The following is a 16925-nucleotide window of genomic DNA, read 5'->3' as shown; positions in this document are numbered from 1 at the left end:
ATAAGATTAATTTCCTGTGCAATCGTAGCCAGCAATATGAGAAGAAAATCTCCAGCGTATCAGTGAGGCTAATGAAGAGTTTCAGGTAAATTAGAATGTCAAAACTAATGATACCACAACAGTTCAGTTCACAACTTGGATCAGTTACTGCATATTTGTATACCCCTTTCCAGTATTTCTTTAACTAGTTTTGTTCTCTTAGATGCCTCCTAACTTTACCGTCCCGTACACAAAGAGGAACTGGAACTCAGCAGTCATCTTTAAAGCAGTTGACTGAAGTTTAATAGAAAGTAAAATATTAATTCACAATATGAAGACGCACCTGGAAATGAAATGGGGGCAAGTTCAACTGAGGCATTGCATGACTATTTGGATAGACAGAGTGCAGGGATGTGGGAATAAGGCATGAGATTGGCACAAGGGAATAGAACAGTGCAGGAACTGAATGGCCTCTTTCAGTGCGGTAACAGTTATGTGATTCTGTGAAGAATGGTTTGAGGTTGAATTCCATGTTCCTCTGTTCCATGCTCAAGGGGCAGAATGGTGTTTTCCTATTCAAGAATTAAAACTTTTTTTTCTCTTTACAACTGCAGAGGTTTAGTTCAACGTCCAGTATAAACAGCACAATATCTTCTTTGATGGATTCCCAGGGAAGCTCTCGAAGCGTAGGTGAGTTTTAAAACTCAATGTCACCTCAGTCTACTTCACAGTGTGTTTTTAATAGACTCTAACTGTTCAGCAGGGCAGCTTGTTTTGAGGAATGCAGTTCCTTCATTTTCTGCACAAAAGGTTTGCTGGCATGCCTGACCTTGAACTAGTTAATATTTTTCTCCATCTGTCTCAGCCTCTCTCTCCGACCACCCCCCCCCTCTCTTTTTCTCTCCCTCCCTCTTTCTCTCTCTCCCTGCAGCTCCCTCTGCAATACTTTGCAGTGCATTGCAGGCTTCTCTTGCAGCTCCGCACACACTCAGAGACACTCCCAGAGACACAATATCCATTATCCGTAAACACCAAACAACCGGCTCTAGCAAAAACACTAATTTTACAAAATAGAGCCCTGCAGGAGGCTGTTTTGTACCCTGCGCCCATAGGCTGAACTTGAGTTACTGGAAGATTTTAATTTTCCTGAGACTGCGGAGCTATGACAAGCATATAATCAATGACACACTGTTATTTGCTTGTAGATGAAAACTGGGGAAGAACATGTTGTGGTTACTCTTTAATATGACAAGATCACCATTATTGGACTAGCGACAGTAGTGCTCAACTCTGTTCCAGCCCAGCCATTACCGTTGGCTGGGCAGCGTTAAAGTTGGAGCTTGTATCTTACTTATTCTGTTGGCTGCAGGGAGCATTTGCTGGTGAAGAGGTTATAAAACTGCAACCTTCCAATAAAAGGTGCACAAGCAATGATAATGCATAGAAGAGCTATTTTCTGCTTAGCAACCATGAACTAAAGATATTGCAGTGATCACTTATTTCAGATGGTTCCTATTGTTCAATTTTTCTCTCCTGCCCCCCCATTCCTTTTGTGATTTATTCATGCAACAACAAGAATAAAGCTTACTTGACCTCCTGTGAAGAATATTGGTTCTAACAAGATTCTTTTAGCTAGCTAGTTCTTGGTCTTTTTTTCATACAATCTTATAGTACAGAAGAGGCCCTTCAGCCCATCAAATCTGCATCAATAAAAAATGCCAGTCCAAATCCACACTAGTTCCAATTTCCAGCTCTTGGCCAAAAGCCTTGAAAGTGATGACATTTCAAGCATTCATCCAAGTACTTTTTAAAGGATCTAAGGTTTTTCACCTTCCTATGCAGTGCATTCCAAATTTCTGTCACTCTGAGTAAAAATATTTTGCTTCCTATCCCCTCCAAACCTTAAGGTCTTTCACTTTAAAATGATGCCCCTTGTTATTGACCCTTCAACCAAAGGGATCAATTGCTTTCTACCAGTCTGTCAAGGTTTCTCTTATAAACTCTCTTATAAACATGCTAAATTGCCTGGAGTGTTCAGGGATGTGTAGATTAGCTGGGTTATAGAGGGATAGATCTGGGTGAGATGCTCTGAGGTTCGGTGTGGACTTGTTGGGCCAAAGGGCCTGTTTCCACACTGTAGGGATTCTATAAACTTAGACACCTCGATCAAATCCTCTCTTGGCCTTCTCTGTTCTTAAGAAGGCAACCCAAGCTGATCCAGTCTCTCTTCAGATCAAAATTTCTCCGTCCCAGGTAACGCCCCGGATGAATCTCTTCTGTATCTCCTGCAGTGCAATCACATCCTATAGTGCAGTGACCAGAACTGCACACAGCTGTGGCTTAACCAAAGTTCTATGCAGCTTCAATGTAACCTCACTGCCCTTATTGTTTTTGCCACGACTATAAAGGCAAGTGTTCCATATGCCACCTTAGAGTGCAAGATAAATGGGGAACTCCAAACAAAAGTACACAGAAAAGCCACACACGCAGGCTAGGTACTGAACTTCTAGAGTAACCATTCCAACACACACAAACGAAGCTGTGTGCGAACGCTATTTAAAAGAGCAACAATACACTGCAGCAACATGGAACTACACCAAGAGGAAGAAGAATACCTCTTCCAGGTTTTCGAGGATAATGGATATCCAAAAAACTGGGTCAGAACATGCCTACATGAACAACATCAGCAAGATTATACACGTCCTGACGCTCTTCTCACAGTCCCTTACATCGGGAACACATCGGAGCTAACCACAAGACTCCTATGACCGCTGGGTATCAGCATGGCACACAAACCCACATCAACACTACGACAAGTGCTCACCCGAACTAAAGACCCACTCCCCGCCATGGACAGAACCAATGTCATCTACAAGATCCCCTGCAGAGACTGTGAGAAACACTACGTCGGACAAACAGGAAGGGAACTAACAACAAGGGTACCCAAACAGCAACTGGCTACAAAAGGACGTGGCCAATACTCACTCATCTCAATCCACATGGATAAGGAGAACCACCAATTTGGCTGGGATAACACCAAAATCCTGGGACAAGCTCAGCAGAGACTGGCATGGGAATTCCTAGAAGCCTGGCACTCCACGAAGAAAGTAATTAATAAACACACAGAACTCGACCCCATATACATTCCACTACGAAGGAAAACTGGAAGTGAGGTAGTCTAGCTCAATGAACCCCAGAGTTTAAAAACCAGGTGAGAAGACACACTGATGCTTCATCAGAGGCTGCACTGATGATGTTACCCAGCATGGTAACGAAATGTTTGCGGAACAACAAACCAGCTCGACAAGCCAACCATTATTCTGCATCCTTTGTGCTTTTACCTTAGTTATCAAGCTCCTTTGTGGGTCTTGCTGAAATCTATTTACTACATCAATTGAACTACCTTCATATACTCATCTGGCCATCTTCTCGTCACCAAATTTGTTCGACAAGATCCCCTTTTGACAAAACCAAGTTGACTAGCCCTGATCAAAATTTGACTCTGAGTGGAGATTAATTTACTTGTTCAGAATTTTCTCCAATAGTTACCTGACCACTTACTTTTATGACAGCAGTAGTAGGCCATTCAGCTCCTCAATGTTACTCCATTTGGTTGTATCGTGGCTGATCTGTTCCGTAATTCCATCCATCTACCCATTGTGCACAAGAATATTTGTTTTAACCAAATGGTAGTGACCAGGTTGATCAAAGGATTATTACAAATGAAAATCTCTCAGCCTGGCCTCCTTTTATAATGGGAATTATGTGGATATCAGAAGTACCTGGGGAATGTTATGGAGCAGGAAACATGGCACGTGGAGTGACCAAATGTATAAGTATTTACAAGTGTATGATGTTTTCCAGACACACTTGCAGATGACTTTGGAAAACTCAATCTGAAACTGAGTTACAGACCAAACGTGGAACAAATCTGGATCAACATAGTACAGGTGAGGCCTAACTATGTACAAGATTACAAAAACAGAATTGGCTGGAAAAACGCATCTTTGGAGAGAAAGCAGTGTGAATGTTTTGAGTCCAGTAACCATTTCTCGGGTCTGAAGAAAGGTTACTGGAGTTGAAACATTAACTCTGCTGAGGTTCTCCAGCAAGTTCTGTTTTTATTTCAGTTTTCCAGCATTATCAGTTCCTTACGTTGTTTATGCACTGGGGAAGCTGTGATGTAGTGTTACTATTGTTTTATTTTCCATTCACTTTGCAATCCACCACCTAAACCTTGGTATCAAATTTGCTGGTGTTTCTATTGCTGTTGCAACAAATAATCTGTAAGCCTATTCCTCTGCTAGCTGCTCTTTCAACTTTATGTAAGTATTCTATATTTCTCAACTTGAGGAACCTGCAAGAAACTGAAGAGTTTTATGTCCCAAACTCCGCTCCCTTGAACTGAGTGTGTTTGGTGACTCAACCAACATTGTTACAACTACCCCAAATATTGTGTCCGTAATACAATACGGGGTGGAGTCGGGAAGGTGAGGTTAACGGGGGAGGGAGAGGGGGAGAGGGAGGGTATGGTGTCTACTCATGCCTGTTTGATAGCCCACTGAGGCCCAAGTGGCCAAATTATCACTCCCTTAAGGCCCTCAATCTACCTCCACTGCGATAATACAGTGGGCAGATGAAGGTGGGATGAGATAAAAAAGGCCATTTATCACCAAATGTGGTGACAAGCAAAAAGAGGGGAGGGTACAACATGTGGCATATGCCCAGTGCAGATTGGGGACATACAGCTCCCCAGGATGGTATGGAGCTGTGCTTGTCTCTGTGCCTGGCCACTGACACCCACGGTCACACTTGGACACACCCGCTCTCTTGTTTTGGGTACCTGATTTCCCCCCCGCCCCACCCCGGCCCAAAACCCAGGACATACTTGTCTCTGGCAACCATGACACTGCTTTGCAGATCTGCTTGTAGTTTGACCCACGGTTAGTTAAGGCCGTTTTTGTTAATGCCCAGTTTTCTTCCTTCCAGGAATGGGAGAAGTGAGAATCTGCCTTCCCATAAAACCCAACGCATAGTCTAGAAAACAGGGTATTTGACAGTGTCTCTGAAGTTGGACTGGATCAGAATTGGTCTAGAATTGAGCCATGGGCTGGTGTTGTGTACCTCTAGTGTAAATCATGTATTAAATTTTTATAACAAACTTTGTTTTAACTGGCTCTTTAATGAACCGGCAGACTTAATAAACCGTCAAAAATATATGCTTCAAATACCATGAAGTTTACTGTATTATTGTGATCTCTGCAATGCCCAAGTAATCAGTTGGGGGTGCGAGTGACAAAATTGTGTACTGGTAAGTTTTATTCAAGGCAAAGTTGCATTATTATTTAAGTGACTTATGCTGTAAGCAAAGTTTTGCAGTGATGTACATACCCACTGCGTTACATTTATGTTACTTAGTGTGTGATTGATCATGTGAACTTTTTGATCAAGCAGATTATTTGATCAACTGGTACGCTTTTGGTCTCGTAGCTGCCAGTTAATAAAAAGTTTGCTGTATTTATATGATAAAATATATAAATAGAAATAGGTCACAACAGCAGCATCTATGTAACAACAACATTTATTAGCTGGAATATGTTTTGTACTCTTTTGGTCTTGAAGCTATTCCCTCCTTCTGTCCTGATTAGGGAATGAAGACTTCACATCCTTCCTTCTCTGAAAAAAGTGTTAATGTGCATCATTTTCCATTTGATGCAATATGCAACAAATGATAAACTCCCCTCCTAATAACTCACTTGACTTTTGCACTAAAAAGAAAGCAGCATTAATGAAACAAGTGTTAAAACCTTCTTACTAGATTATTTGAATTAAGATGCATTTGTGCTATTAAAGTGCCATTCTGTGAATTAATGAGTTGTAAATAATTATATTCTCATCCTTGAACAGATTAGAGACTTGTACCTGCGCAGTAAACCTGCAGAAAAGGTTATTGTTTATCTGAAAGGAACAATAACGTTAGAAAAGCCTGTGCACTTCAAATCTTCCATGAAAGATGGTGCCAGTGTAAGTATTGTTCAGCAAAGTCTGAACGTCTTCATGAAGTTATTGCTGTTACCATCTAACCATCTGCTCTAACTGTGTATTTTTACTTCCATGTTCCATGCTGTTCCTGCATTAGAACAATCAGAACTGTGATTGTATCAGTACCAAAAGTGACCATATAATCTCTAGACCTTCAGTAATGGGCTTTAGGGAAGGAAACTACCATCTTTAGCTGGTCTGGTCTACACACAACTCCAGACCCACAGCAATGTGATTGACTCTGACTCTGACTCTGACCTGCCCTCTGAGCAATTAGAGATGGGCAATAAATGCTGCCAATGCCCACATCCTGTGAATTAATTTAAAATAAAATTGTAATTGACAACTAATATTAATACAGTGCTTTTTTATCTAAGCATTCCAAGGTGATTCATGGGTGCATCATAAAGCAAAGTGAGACAATGAACTATGTGAGATACAAGGATGGTGACCTTAAAGATTGTTCAAAGTTTTAGATTTCAAGGACTGCCTTAGTTTAAAAAGGGGTAGTGTTTAATTAAAATTATAGTAAAATTCCAAACCAATCCACCATTTCTCCATCACAAATATTGAAGTATGTGTAAATATTATCATTTAAATACAAAAACAGAAATTGCTGGCAAAACTCAGTAGGTCTGGTGGCATTGGTGAAGAAAAAGCAGGCTTCATGTTTCGGGTCCAGTTAAAGTTTTAGGTCTGGTGACCCTTCTTCAGAACCTGAAACATTAACTCTGCTTTGTCTCCACGGATGCTGCCAGACCTGCTGAGCTTTTCCAGCAATTTCGGATTTTGTTTCTGATTTCCAGCATCCACAGTTCTCTTGGATTTTAACATTTACATACATTGTGGAGAACCCAAGCTCTTTAAGGAAAAGTGCTACGGTTGTGGCAGAGGTTCTGAAGGAGTAACATTCATCTGACATTAAGATCAACCAAATCACAGTCTCACAGCCTTTGGATGCAGACAGTTAATCTCAGTATCCAAAAGGAACAGATTTATCCTATACAGTTTCTTCAAGTCCTTACTTGTCATGCCTAACAGGTGCCTACTGCTATCATGCAGAGGTAGTTCAGTTGGTCTAGGCCCGAAACATCAGCTTTCCTGCTCCTCTGCTGCGTGGCCTGCTGTGTTCATCCAGCTCTACACCCTGTTATCTAAGGTAGTTCAGTTGGCTGGTTAGCTAATTTGTGATGCAGAGTGATGCCAACACCATGGACTCAATTCCTGCATCTTCTGAGGTTAACATGAAGACTTGCCTTTTTTAACCTGGCCCCTTGCCTGAGGTGTGATGACCCTTAGGTTTAACCACTTCCAGTGCTCTCTCTAATGAGAGAGCAGCTGTGTGGCCTGATAGGATTATGGTGACTTATGACCGTGAAATGAACAATCTTATTTTGTAAGACAAGTGCCTCTTCTGCTAAGACTTACCAGGGGAATAACCTCTATTAACTAACAATTAGGCCCTAGACTAAGCACAGAGAAAGGAGGACTGATGGTAGCGATCTACCCCAGCCAGGGTATCACTTGGTGATGACTTTAACACTGAGAATATGAACCTGGATCTGCAGGGTTGAATTTAGCCAAATTTCTGAGTAACCTTGATTCCCCCGGGCATGGTGGTGGGAATTAGTGCTGAAACTGGTAAGACTGTATGAGGGGTTATCCATTATTTGTATAAATATTGACTCTCCATGCTGACAGAGTTTGGAACATTGTGATATGAAGAGTGTTACTGAATGACTGATACTGTGGGTCAAAGTCTGCTGTAATGTTCCATGCATTTTACGTATGGTAAATATTAACCCGAACTGAGATATCATTAAAAACCGAAAGAACTGCGGATGCTGTAAATCAGAAACAAAAATTGAAATTGCTGTAAAAGCTCAGCTGGCCTGGCAGCATCTGTGAGGGAAGAAACCGAGTTAATGTTTCGGGTTCGGTGATACTTCCTTGTCAACCTTTTTTGGACAATTCTTTCAAATAAGTGAAAAGCTCCTTCCAAATGAATGAGTTGAGTGTTGATTTAGGTGATTTTTGTGAGCTGAGAAGTTGAAGTAAATTTAACATAGAACATAGAACATAGAACATAGAACATAGAACATAGAACATAGAACATAGAACAGTACAGCACAGAACAGGCCCTTCAGCCCACAATGTTGTGCCGACCATTGATCCTCACGTATGCACCCTCAAATTTCTGTGACCATATGCATGTCCAGCAGTCTCTTAAATGACCCCAATGACCTTGCTTCCACAACTGCTGCTGGCAACGCATTCCATGCTCTCTCAACTCTCTGTGTAAAGAACCCGCCTCTGACATCCCCTCTATACTTTCCTCCAACCAGCTTAAAACTATGACCCCTCGTGCTAGCCATTTCTGCCCTGGGAAATAGCCTCTGGCTATCAACTCTATCTATGCCTCTCATTATCTTGTATACCTCAATTAGGTCCCCTCTCCTCCTCCTTTTCTCCAATGAAAAGAGACCGAGCTCAGTCAACCTCTCTTCATAAGATAAGCCCTCTAGTCCAGGCAGCATCCTGGTAAACCTCCTCTGAACCCTCTCCAAAGCATCCACATCTTTCCTATAATAGGGCAACCAGAACTGGACGCAGTATTCCAAGTGCGGTCTAACCAAAGTTTTATAGAGCTGCAACAAGATCTCACGACTCTTAAACTCAATCCCCCTGTTAATGGAAGCCAAAACACCATATGCTTTCTTAACAACCCTGTCCACTTGGGTGGCCATTTTAAGGGATCTATGTATCTGCACACCAAGATCCCTCTGTTCCTCCACACTGCCACTACCTAACAAAGGTAAATTTAACAATTACCTGCCTCTGTGCAGAGCTGCACATAAGGACGGTGAGTGGCAGACCAAAGTCGATTTTCATGGATGGAAAGACGAGTGGACCAGAGATATTGGCTGTACTTTGATTGTAAAAGAACATATGACATTCTCCACACAGATTGCTGAATATCGGCATTTACTTTTATAGCTTTGTATCATTTGCTCACAATGCATCCAAGTGCTTCATAATCCATGTATAATGTAGGAGGTAAAGTTCACTTTTTCTCAAATTCCTAGTCATAATCATGTCTGCTGTTGCTCTGGTTTTTGACTGTAATGTACTTTTTTTTTGGGACAACCATAATAGTCATTTGGGTTCATTCACTGAACTGAAATCTTGAGTTGTACAGGAATTCAAACCCTTGAATCCCTGTGTGGATTGGTGGAATAATTTGCAGTATTGAGAACCTATTGAATGAACCAGCAGGACCTTTTTATTACCTTCCTGGTAGCCTGAGCAAATTGATAGAAAAGCCAGCATCTGGACGGGACGATTGGAAACAGGATATTGTAACCAGAAGGGGTTCTTGGGACAGGCAGTTAAGTACAATGTCAGTTTCTGAGGGACAGAGGCCTTATCAAAAGGGAACAAGCGAGAGGTCAAGACTCAGAAGAGTGGAAATAAGGTTCCGCTGTCAGGAGTGTAAGAAATGAGGGCATGAACATGAGATATTCAGAGTGAATAGAGAGTTTGGAGGGGGTTGAGAGGAGTGTGATCAGTTCAGAGATAGGCCGACATGGCAGACGAGGAGTGGAATCAGGGCTTTGAGGTGTGCAAGACATGCTATGGTAGTTCTGGAAGATACCAGCATCGGGAGAGAAATTGTTAATATTGAGGAAACTTGGGTGCTTCTACAGCCCTGTTGGTTCAAAGATTAACGCACTCTGTCTTTTCTGTCCTTCTTTTCAGGATTTGCTATTTATGGAAACGTTTGTGTTTAATATTTCACTGCCTAGTCTCAAAACACATGGCCTGGTTATCAATGTTATGACTCAGAATCCACGGAAGAGAATTATTGGTGAATGCTCAATGTCACTTAGAGAGTTAAGCGATGTGGAATCAAACCTCTGGCTTGATATTACTCCACCTTCAAGAACACCGGTGAGTTCTTGGCGATTAGTTAGTGATCGTTGGTTTTGCGTTGAGATTTTACAGGGTTTTTCCTATCAATGATGGTTTATATTGAAGTTTAGGATCAGTTTAGGGGAGCTGGGAGGGATGGGAGCATCTGGGAGTTAGTCCAACCCTGTATATTTGGAGAACCTTCCCACTGGGAGCGAGGCGACTGTATAATTTGTATGGCCTCCACAATCTACTTTAAAGGACTGTATGGAAAGTTGTGGGAGAAGCATATCCATTATTTCCCAGCATATGCTTATTGCAGGGTAAGGTTTTTCAGCAGGAATATGCCCACGATGTGTTTTGCTGCATCTTGGGCTGATACCTTTATCAAAGGATTAGGGTGGGGGTCATTGTCTCCTGACTGGAGAGCCATTAAGGGACCCGTGCTGAATCTCTTTTTAATGGGAAGACCCACTGACCCACTCACCAATTGGGCAATGGCAAGGCCACCAATGATCTTTCACCTGGAATCAAGACCCTGGGGTTGTGGTCTCCCCCAGTGACAGCTGATGGCCATTCAGTGGCCGGCTGCTGTTGGGCTGAGGGTGGTGTGGCCGCAGCTGGAAGAAGACCCACCAGAGACCCAAGATCATGATGGGACCTAGGCCACAGGTATAATCAGATTAGCCATGATCTTTATTGAATGACAGAGCAGGCCTGAAGGGCTGAGTGGCTTACTCTTGTTTGTACATTTGTATGAAATGGGAGCTGTTTTCCTTTTGAGTGGCAGGGACCGTTGAATGTTGCAGGAAGAAAGAGCAGCAGAGCGAGAGGCAGCGGCTATCTGTAGACAACCCCTTCCTGATATTCAGTCCCTTAATGGATATTGAGGGACCACCACACCCCTCCCACAGCTAGGTGACAAGCTGACAAAACATCTTTAGCTGCCTTACGCACTGCATGGCAATAGGCCTGCCGTTCAGTTAATCCCATTGGTGTTGGGTTAGGCTATAAGTGGTGATTAATTGGCTATGTATAAGGACCTCAGTGGGTAGTGGTGTGGGAAGGTTAATGATGGGCAATCCCTCCCAGATCATAATTCTGGTGGAGGTGGGTAAGCAGTGGGCATCGGATATGCTGCCACCTGGCATTATCTTCTTTCACCTAACTGTTTGCATTTCCAAACTCACCACCAGCGAAGGCAAAAGATTCTGTGTGAGGGTGCAGTGAGAAAATGCATAAAGCATAAATATTAAATATTTGGCAGTATCCACCAGAATGGTGTAAGACTGTGTCTGTACTCAGTGCTTATATCTTCCAAATGTAATTGTTCTTCATTCTCTAATACCTTTGTGCTTCACAGAATATCATTGTAAAGTCATAGAGTACACATGGAAGTGTGCTAACCATTTTATTAATGAAGTTTGAAGCCAGGAACAAGCAGTCGCTGAAAGCGAAACTGAAATGGAAATATTCAGCAGATATGATAGTGTCAATAGAGGGAGAACCAGAATTAATGAAGCAGTTCTTGACCCTGCGTCTGAATGCTGTTCTGTCCAAAGTCACTGCCAGACCTGCTGAGTATTTCTAACAACTTCGATCTTCTCTTCTGCAATTTACTTTCAGAGATGTGGAAGTGCTGGTGTTGGACTGGGATGCACAAGGTCAGAAATCACACAACACCAAGTTACAGTTCAACAGATTTATTTGAAGACACAAGCTTTTGGAGTCTCAGTCCTTCAGGTGTCAGTGAGAGAGGTGACATCAGACACAGAATTTATAAGCCAAAGATCAAAGGGTCATAGAACTGACACAATGTTGAACAAACCTAAGTTGGTTTGTTAAATCTTTAATCACTTAGAGAGGATTAATATGCAAATTCACAGATTTCTTTAAAGACACTGCCCTGAGATAATTAAAGAGTTTTATGAGCTCCATCAGTATACCAGAGATGACATCTCAGGTCAGACAATGCATTTTAGGTGTGAGGCCTTGTTTAGAATCTGGCTGTGTATCAACTTGGAGTCAGACTGGTTTAATTTCCAAAGTAGTAATTTATAAAATGCCATATTAACTGTCTACAAATTATGTGCTTTTTGAACAATATGGAATGTATCTGCAATGACAAATCTGCAAATGCAAAATCACCCCATAGATTTGTGTGTGTGAGAGATCACCTGTAGTGTGACATGAGCCTAAGACCCCAGTTAAGGCTGTCCTCACGAGTACCAAACTTGGCTACCAGCCTCTGCTTGGTGACTCTGCATTGTTGTGTACCCCAAAGTCCGCCTTAGAGAAGGTTTACCCAAAGGCCAAATGTCCTTGACTGCTTGAAAGAAATTTGGGAATTTGCATATTAATCCTTTCCAAATGATTAAAGATTTAACAACCAACTTAGGTTTGTTCAACACCATGTCAGTTCTATGATCCTTTGATCTTTTGCTTATAAATTCTGTGCCCGATGTCACCTCTCTCACTGACACCTGAAGAAGGACTGAGACTCCAAAAGCTTGTCTTCAAATAAACCTTTGTTTCAGAGATAGTAGGAACTGCAGATGCTGGAGAATCTGAGATAACAAGGTGTAGAGCTGGATGAACACAGCAGGCCAAGCAGCATCAGAGGAGCAGGAGGGCTGATGTTTCGGGCCTAGACCCTTCTTTTCTGAAGAGGGGTCTAGGCCCGAAACGTCAGCTTTCCTGCTCCTCTGATGCTACTTGGCCTGCTGTGTTTATCCACCTCTACACCTTATTTTCCTCTTACTTCAAATAAACTTGTTGGACTACAACCTGGTGTCATGTGATTTTTGACCTTACTTTTAGAGACCAGTTGTTGCTGGTTTCAAACACAAATAAAAACAAATTTAGTTTAAAAAAAATTGCTATCACTGTACTCAACGTCATCCCTCTTTGACTCACTACACTGATACTGCCAGAACTGCTTTCTCTAGCACTATCTGTTTCTATTTCAGGTTTCCAGCACCCGCAGTTCTTTATTTTTATGTTGCCATTAATAAAACAATAGACTTGTATCAACACAACACACCCATACAAAATGAGATTTAGAAAGAATGAGGATCATAGTTTAGAGAAGATGTAATGTAATTAAAGTAAAAGAGACGTAGTAGAGGAACAGTGAGAATAAGCCAAATGTCTGAGTTTTTTGTTTAACGTAAAATTGTGATACTAGCATCAAAGTTAGTAATACAGAAGTGGCCTTCCTGGTATTGTAGGTGTTGAATTACATCACATTGATATTTTCAGTGTTCCTGTAAATTGGTTTTAATACATAGCTACAAAACCGGTTGACCCAGAGAGAAACTGTTCTTAATTTAAAAGGTATTTGATATTTGTCTTCAAATTGGCATGTGTGAGCCAGCTCCTGATTAATATGTTATCATTTGTTGCATTTTTCTGCAGTTAACTTGTGAATTATATTTAGAAGTTATCTGGACTCCCAGGAAGCTCATTTAAGTAAAATAGTCAATACAGTGTGGAGCTGGAGGAGCACAGCAGGTCAGGCAGCATCAGAGGAGCAGGAATATTGATGTTTTGGGTCCATTGCAGGTCCTGCTTAAGATTCACATGGGACACGGGCTCATTTCAACCAGAGAGAGCTGGTAAACACTGTCAATCAACTCAATTTTGACATTATTGTGTGTCCTAGGAACAGTCAGGGTGAAGTCAGTACATTTTTTTAAAGTTTCTGATTTTTTAAAAACCCACTTAGAAATTCATTTCAAAGTTATTGTGTACAATAGAAAGGAGGAACTTGAATCATCACTTTTTATTTTCTTTCTAATTTCACTTGTTTTTCCATTTTTTCCAAAACCCTGCTCAGTATGAATCTTTTTCTCTTTCTATTTTCACTCAGAACTGCCACGCACTTCTGCGAGTAGGGACATGTTTCCAAGCCATCAGCAATCGGATCCAGCTGCAAATCCTGGAAGCACAGAATCTGCCAAGTTCTTCCACTCCCCTGACATTGAGTAGGTGTTAATACAGACTTTGTCGCTCGTCAAGTAATGAGACAGACAATAGTTGATATTTATAGCATTTTGGAGCAATAAAGTTTAAAAATCATGGGTTGGAGGGGCTTGGGGTGGGGATCACAGAATTGGTCTAGAACTTTGGACATGGTCATCTTTGTATTAGAGTGACAGAGTACAACTCCCAATGGCAAGGCCCTAGGGACCTGAAGTTAAGCCTGAGGCATCATGAATATCAGGCCAGCATGGCTCATAGAGTCGGTAAGGATTGACCCTGCTGCCTAGGGTTGCAGTGGCCCTCAAGTGAATGAGAGCTGGAGAGGACCAGAGTTTGAGCAGCCGAGTGGCCCAAAGGGTGACGCGGTGGCTCAGTGGTTAGCACTGCTGCCTCTCAGCACCAGGGATCCAGGTTCGATTCCAGCCTTGGATAACTGTCTATGTGGAGTTGGCGTGTTCTCCCTGTCTCCGTGTGGGTTTCCTCCAGGTGCTCCAGTTTCCTCCCGTAGCCCAAAGATGTGCAGGCTTGGGGGATTGGCCACGTTAAATTGCCCATGGTGTCCAGGGATTTGTAGGTTAGATGGATTAGCCATGGGGAATGCAGGATTTCAGGAATAGTGGGAGTTGGGATGAGGTGCTGTTCAGAGAGTCTGTGTGGACACATTCAGCCCAGTGGCTTGTTTCCACACAGTAGAGATTCTAAGATTTGGGGCTGGAGAAATCTTCAGCGATTTGCAGAATGTAGCAAGGTGAAGCCAACTCTCAATTGTACAAATTATAACAGTCTTTATTAAACATAACTACTTACAGAACAAAAGGTAAGACAGCCAAAGGATGTGGGAACAGGGTATTGAGTTGGATGATAAGCTGTGATCATATTGAATGGCATATTCCTGCTCATATTTTCCACATTTCTATAATCTACAGGAGTCTTAAAGATTTAAATTTCAGCACCATGTATTCCTACATTACCTTGATCGAGGGAGATGATATCATGGAGTATTATTGCTAGATTATTAATCCAGAATCCCAGTTAATGTTGTCGGGACTTATGTTTGAACCCCATCGTGGCAGATGGTGCAATTTGAATTAAATTGAATTTAAAGTTCTGGAACAAATGATCAGGAAACTGTTGTTGATTGTTGGAAAAACCTGTCTGGTTCACTAATGTCCTTTAGGGAAAGAAAGCACTTGGTCTGGTCTACATGTAGCTTGAGATGCGTATGTGACTCTTCACTGCCCTCTGGGCAACTTGATATGGGCAATAACTGCTGGTGGAGCCAGTGACTCCGAATGAATAAAAATAACTTACATAACTCCTTTTTCATATTCTCAAAGGCTATTCTTAAATGGTCATTCCACATTAGATGTTCATTCTGAGGTGTGGTGTTGTTGATTTATGTTCATGTTCTTCCTTTCCTTATCTGCCCTTTGAGATATCGTCATCTATGTTTATCATCTGAGATGGTGAATAGGGTTGTGTGTGTGCGCGCGTGTGCGCCTGTTTAGACTGATCAGTGTCCAGATGCTTCTGCTACAAATAGGACAGAATGTCACAGGCAACAGCTTTTTAGATGATTTGCTGCTTCTTGGTACCCTCTCCTTGCATTATCCCTCTGCTTCTGATATGCACTCACTTTTGAGGAGGCCACGACATTTTATTTCTTGTCTATGCAGGAGCAGTGATCTTGGATAGGCCTCTCCAGGACTTGATGTCCATATCTAAGTGAAGTCCTCAGGCTTTCTATGTACAGGTTCCTTTGACCATTGAGAGAGTGCACCCTACATCTGAGATTGGTTTTGATAAGCCAGTGTGAGTCATTCTGGCTGGATGACTGGTCCAACTCAGTTGTGGCTTTCCTGATGTCCTGTGGATGTCTGGCAGGCCAGCTCAAGCGAGTTCCTCAGTACTTAGCATTTTGTCCTGAGCATCTCATCTTTGGACCCTTATGGGGAAGAAAGCATGAAAATGATTGATCTTTAGAGCATGAGAGCGTGCTCTGCTACACCATCAATTCAGAATGATGAATACCTCAGGATAGTCAAATTTAATGATTTAAAAACAGAAATTTCCAGAGAAACTCAGCAGGTCTGGCAGCATCTGTGAAGAGAAAGCTGAGTTATTATATTGAGCCCAGTGACCCTTCTTCAGAACAAATTTATCAAGTACCTTCCAAAAGCCCTCAGGGCTAACCCACTGTTTCAGAGACCTTGATCAGATTGAAGAAGATATTGAGGTCCATGTGCTGTTTAGGGTATGGACTCTGCCTGTCCATCTAGAATTTGAATCATTGAGCAGACTTGACCCATTGGCAGGAAGAATTGCAAAGCATTATAAAAAGTTTTTTTAGTGTCTCTCCCCCAGTATATATTAGAGAGTCCAGGGATACTGCTGCATTGTTATGATTCACAGGATATTTGGTGTAGCTTAGAAAGCAAATGAGCCTATTTTTCAGTCTTGGTAGATTCTTTTCTTAGGGCTTGTTATAATTGATCCCAAAACGAATCCTTGAGTGAGTTTCAAAAGGTCTAGAACCACTTAGCAGGGAGTTATGTGCATGTTTTGACTGACTGTTTTAAGAGGCCATTAAAGATCATGTAGTTAAAGGGATTTTATTTTATAGCAGGTGACAACTTGATGGGTTTTGCCCTTTTTGAATGTGTTTTACAAATGGGTTTTTCTGAGTATGAGTGAGAGCTATAATAAAAAGTTATACATAATTCTTTTATCTCCATTTCAAAGACATGGCTCCTGAGAGTCGGGCCATAGTGGCTAGTGGGTGAATGGATTTGGAGGATACATGAGTCCATGGAAGAAGTACGGAGGTGATATGACACATGGGCATTATGAGGAAGCATGGGGTAAATGGGGGAATTAAGGCATGCATGGGGCAGTGGGCAGGAATAACATCATGGGATATTGAGGTTGAGGGTCTGACATTCATTAATGAAACTGAAAACAACAAATGCTGGAGATGACAGCAGGTCAGACTGCATCTGTGGAGAGAG

At 41.9% G+C, this 16925-nt stretch overlaps 1 protein-coding gene across 8 annotated transcripts in view; it reads left to right on the top strand.

Moving 5' to 3' along the window:
- LOC125455677 (tandem C2 domains nuclear protein) overlaps positions 1–16925 on the top strand; it is a 67928-nt gene that overhangs the window by 36994 nt on the left and 14009 nt on the right. For all 8 annotated transcript variants that reach the window (XM_059649044.1, XM_048537972.2, XM_048537975.2 and 5 more), the window contains 5 exons: positions 594–669; positions 3844–3929; positions 5887–6003; positions 9781–9972; positions 13805–13919. In XM_059649044.1, the coding sequence (XP_059505027.1) occupies positions 594–669; positions 3844–3929; positions 5887–6003; positions 9781–9972; positions 13805–13919 (586 nt within the window). The remainder of the gene's footprint in view (positions 1–593; positions 670–3843; positions 3930–5886; positions 6004–9780; positions 9973–13804; positions 13920–16925) is intronic.

This window comes from Stegostoma tigrinum, chromosome 10 (assembly GCF_030684315.1).
Source record: "Stegostoma tigrinum isolate sSteTig4 chromosome 10, sSteTig4.hap1, whole genome shotgun sequence".
Lineage (NCBI taxonomy): Eukaryota > Metazoa > Chordata > Chondrichthyes > Orectolobiformes > Stegostomatidae > Stegostoma > Stegostoma tigrinum.
This window is presented reverse-complemented; position numbering and strand designations above follow the sequence as displayed.